This window comes from Pteropus alecto, unplaced genomic scaffold, assembly GCF_000325575.1.
Source record: "Pteropus alecto unplaced genomic scaffold, ASM32557v1 scaffold8, whole genome shotgun sequence".
In the NCBI taxonomy this organism is placed as follows: domain Eukaryota; kingdom Metazoa; phylum Chordata; class Mammalia; order Chiroptera; family Pteropodidae; genus Pteropus; species Pteropus alecto.
In genome coordinates, this window is record NW_006494609.1 from 21188484 (window position 1) to 21191738 (window position 3255).

General features: G+C 51.6%; 1 protein-coding gene across 1 annotated transcript in view; it reads left to right on the plus strand.

Annotated features, from left to right (window-relative positions):
- The first annotated feature begins 378 nt into the window (after positions 1 to 378).
- EML1 (echinoderm microtubule associated protein like 1) overlaps positions 379 to 3255 on the plus strand; it is a 58152-nt gene continuing 55275 nt past the window's right edge. Inside the window, exon 1 of the mRNA XM_025042121.1 lies at positions 379 to 560. Within this exon, the coding sequence (XP_024897889.1) occupies positions 404 to 560 (157 nt within the window). The 5' untranslated portion in view covers positions 379 to 403. The remainder of the gene's footprint in view (positions 561 to 3255) is intronic.

A 3255-nucleotide genomic window follows, 5' to 3' on the forward strand; every position in this document is an offset into this window, starting at 1 on the left:
CCGACCTGTCGGGTAGCGTCGTCGGAGCAAACGCCGAGGACCACTCTGGATTTCTGCAGCGTTTGCAGGTTGCACTAGGCAGGTCCTAACACCCCCTCCGAGGTTCTCTGATATCGTGGAAAAGAAAGTAAGTTGGCCCGCATGTGGGAAGCTATCATGGCAGTGGAAACCACAGGTTAAACAGTGAGCCGTAGTGACAGAGAGAGGGAAAAGGCGGCAGACAGTAGAATGAAGTGTCCTACGAAGTGAAAGACCCCGCAGAAGACCCGTCGTCTTCGGTCCTCGATCATTGTGTCACAGCAGCGTGCCAGTGGGTGCCCACTGGGCCGGTCTCTCTGGGGGGCACTCAGACTCACAGTTCCTTTCCTCTGCCCTAGATGACAGCGCCTCTGCTGCAAGCAGCATGGAGGTGACGGACCGCATCGCCTCCCTGGAGCAGCGGGTCCAGATGCAAGAAGACGACATCCAGCTGCTCAAATCGGCTCTGGCCGATGTGGTTCGGCGCCTGAACATCACCGAGGAGCAGCAGGCCGTGCTGAGCAGGAAAGGACCTACCAAAGGTGGGCGTTTCGGATGACACGGGGGGCAGCGGGCAGCCAGTCCCCCTGGAGACCCTCGTTCTGGCAGATGCGTGGCACTCTTCAATATGGACAGGGAAGCAGCGCTGAGAAATCGAACAGCGAAACCCCCTTAGCGTGGTCACGGTCATCACCAGAGCAGGACGGTTTTTCGGCTTGACGCCGGCAACGTGTAGCCCAGAGGCGCATGTTTCTAGGTGAATAGTAAGTGATTGTCTGGTCGAGGAAGGAGGCCTGGTTCAGCTCCTGAGCATCGCCACCGTGGCCTGAGAGCGTTGTGTATCGGGGTTCTCGCCCCCGTGATCCTTCGGGTACCTTTTGGGGCCCGTTCCACCAGAAACTGTTTTGATAACTGTTCTCTCTTTCTCTGTACTCACCTTATGCTGTCATTCGTTCTAGCCCAGCAAACATTTAACTGCTCTCATGTGGCACATGCGAAGCTCTGAGCCAAGGACTGGGGACGCAGAGGGGACGGGCCCTCCCCTGAAGTTTATCACTACAGCCCCGTCCCCCACCCCCCAAAGCTAGTAAGCGCCTCCTGGGCAAAGCCTCCTGTTTCTTCTCAGCTCCTTCCTGGCTGCCCACGAGAGCATCGCCTACTACATGCAGACTCCTGTACCTAGTGGATTTCTGGCAAAGCGAAATCATGTCCTTTCCCTGTGGCGCCCAGGAACGAAACATAAAACAATATTTGTGTTTTTAGTAACTTTGGAGTGACCTTCTTAAAATGCTGGAAATGAAACGCCTCCTAACAGCTTCCGGCCTGGTAGGTAGTGACCTGCCATCCGCTTTCCACCTACAGGCGTGGCTCATCTTTTGCCAGGTGACTTTTCCTAGTGGACAGTTCCGGAAACTGGAATTAATTTCCTCTTGGCTGTACAGTTCCTTCGGTTAAAACATTTTGAGATTGCAGCATGTAACTGTCCCTTTAAAATTAACTTTCTTTTTCCGTTTGGAGTTCACAAATTATTTCACAGTTACCATATTTGCCTTGGAGACAGGAGAGGCTACGTATGCGAGTTTTTTTCTCCAGCACTTGGCTATATTTTCACACGTTTTCACATTTCTGTGCAAAGAAATCTATTTCTTTGGCCTTCAGGGTAATTATCACCAGCTCCGTGTGAGATATACATGCTGGGTGACGTCTCCATTTTGAATAATCCTTTCAAGTAATCTTTTTCTCCTTCTAAGTTACAAAGCGATTAGGGTATTTTAAATAGAAACCAGGTTATTTTAGGTATTCTTGACCTACTCGGCTTTCCAAAAAGAACTCGGATGTCTACTGTATCCTAAAGGGTACAATTGAAGGAGTTGCTTTATAAAACTTGGGACTTCTAAAACGTCTTTGTTTTTAGAAAATTAGGGGGGAAAAAATACAAGAGGGCTGTCCAGGAGTTAAAGTTTGATTTTTATAAAACTTTTAAGATGATTTTTTTCATAGTTAGAGCTGATGTTTCTCGGTAACATTCTTCTCATAAGTGAGAATAAATCAAAGCATGATAGCCAGAAGGCCACATCAAGAAATGAAAAAAGGCCGCCAGACAGTCCGTGAGGGGGCGGCCGGCCAGCAAAGAGCGAGCCGTGGTGCTCCCTGCTGGTCTGTGCTTCATTATGGTGCGGGGGTGGGGGTGGGGGCTGAGCTTGTCACCAGCCCAGGATGCTGCCTCGTCTCTGGCCCGTGCCCCGCTGTCAGGGTAGCTGGCTCTCCATAGCTGTGGTTTGATTGGGAGATCTTTTAGACAAGATGGATTTTAAGGCAAACCTCCTTTGGTTTTTAAAAGGCCACATTATGATTGTCACTTTACGTTACTTTGGCTTCCATCCTAACACGGACTTGAAGTGGACCGGACACGTGGCATCCTAACATTTAAATGTTAAGTGATTTTTTTTTTTTTCCCCCAAAGCTGAGTCATAAGCTTAGGGCTCTGTCTTGAGCTTCCTTTGTGCTGTTTGCCCAGCGACAAGGATGGCTGTGCCACAGAGAAACGGGCCACGGTGGGCGGCGGCAAGCGGTCAAAGTGCTCAGAGCAGGCGCACGGCACACGCCGCCTCTCTGTGCCACCGCCTTCCCTGTCGCTGGACTGCGCTTTCCTCTCGCCAGCCCCAGGACGGCCCCGAGGCCGTGGCTACTCCCTGCCACAGCGCTCTACGTACGGGAGGAAGTTCCCGCGGCCTCCGAGCTTCGACTTGGTCACTCTTGGTGAGACTTAACTAGTGTGACCACGAGAACCACCGTCTTGCTCACAGATCAAGCTCGAGGCTTCGTGGGAGAGGGCGGGACCGGCCAACCCCATAACAGGCTGGGCCTGTGGACTCAGTTCCTACAGAAGAAGCTGTGTCTCAGACTGCTTTTTTGGGGGACGGTATTCTCCTGTCCCCGGAATGGCCTTTCATACGGATTATCCAACTCAACCCAATGACACTGGGTCATAGGGTGACCTCAGTCTCTTCCTAAGCTCCCCAAATTTGACTATTCTCCTTTTCCTTTCATATGTTTTTTTTAACATTAAGAACCGGTTGCCCTGTCATACGCCCCAATGTAGAGAGCGCCAGCCTGCGAAGTTCGCTTCATCCACGTTGGACTTAAGACCCCTTTTGTGTCGCTCTTGTGAGCGAACACACAGAAGGACGTGTGCGGGGTGAGAGGTTCACGCGTGGGATGGGGAACGTGACTAGG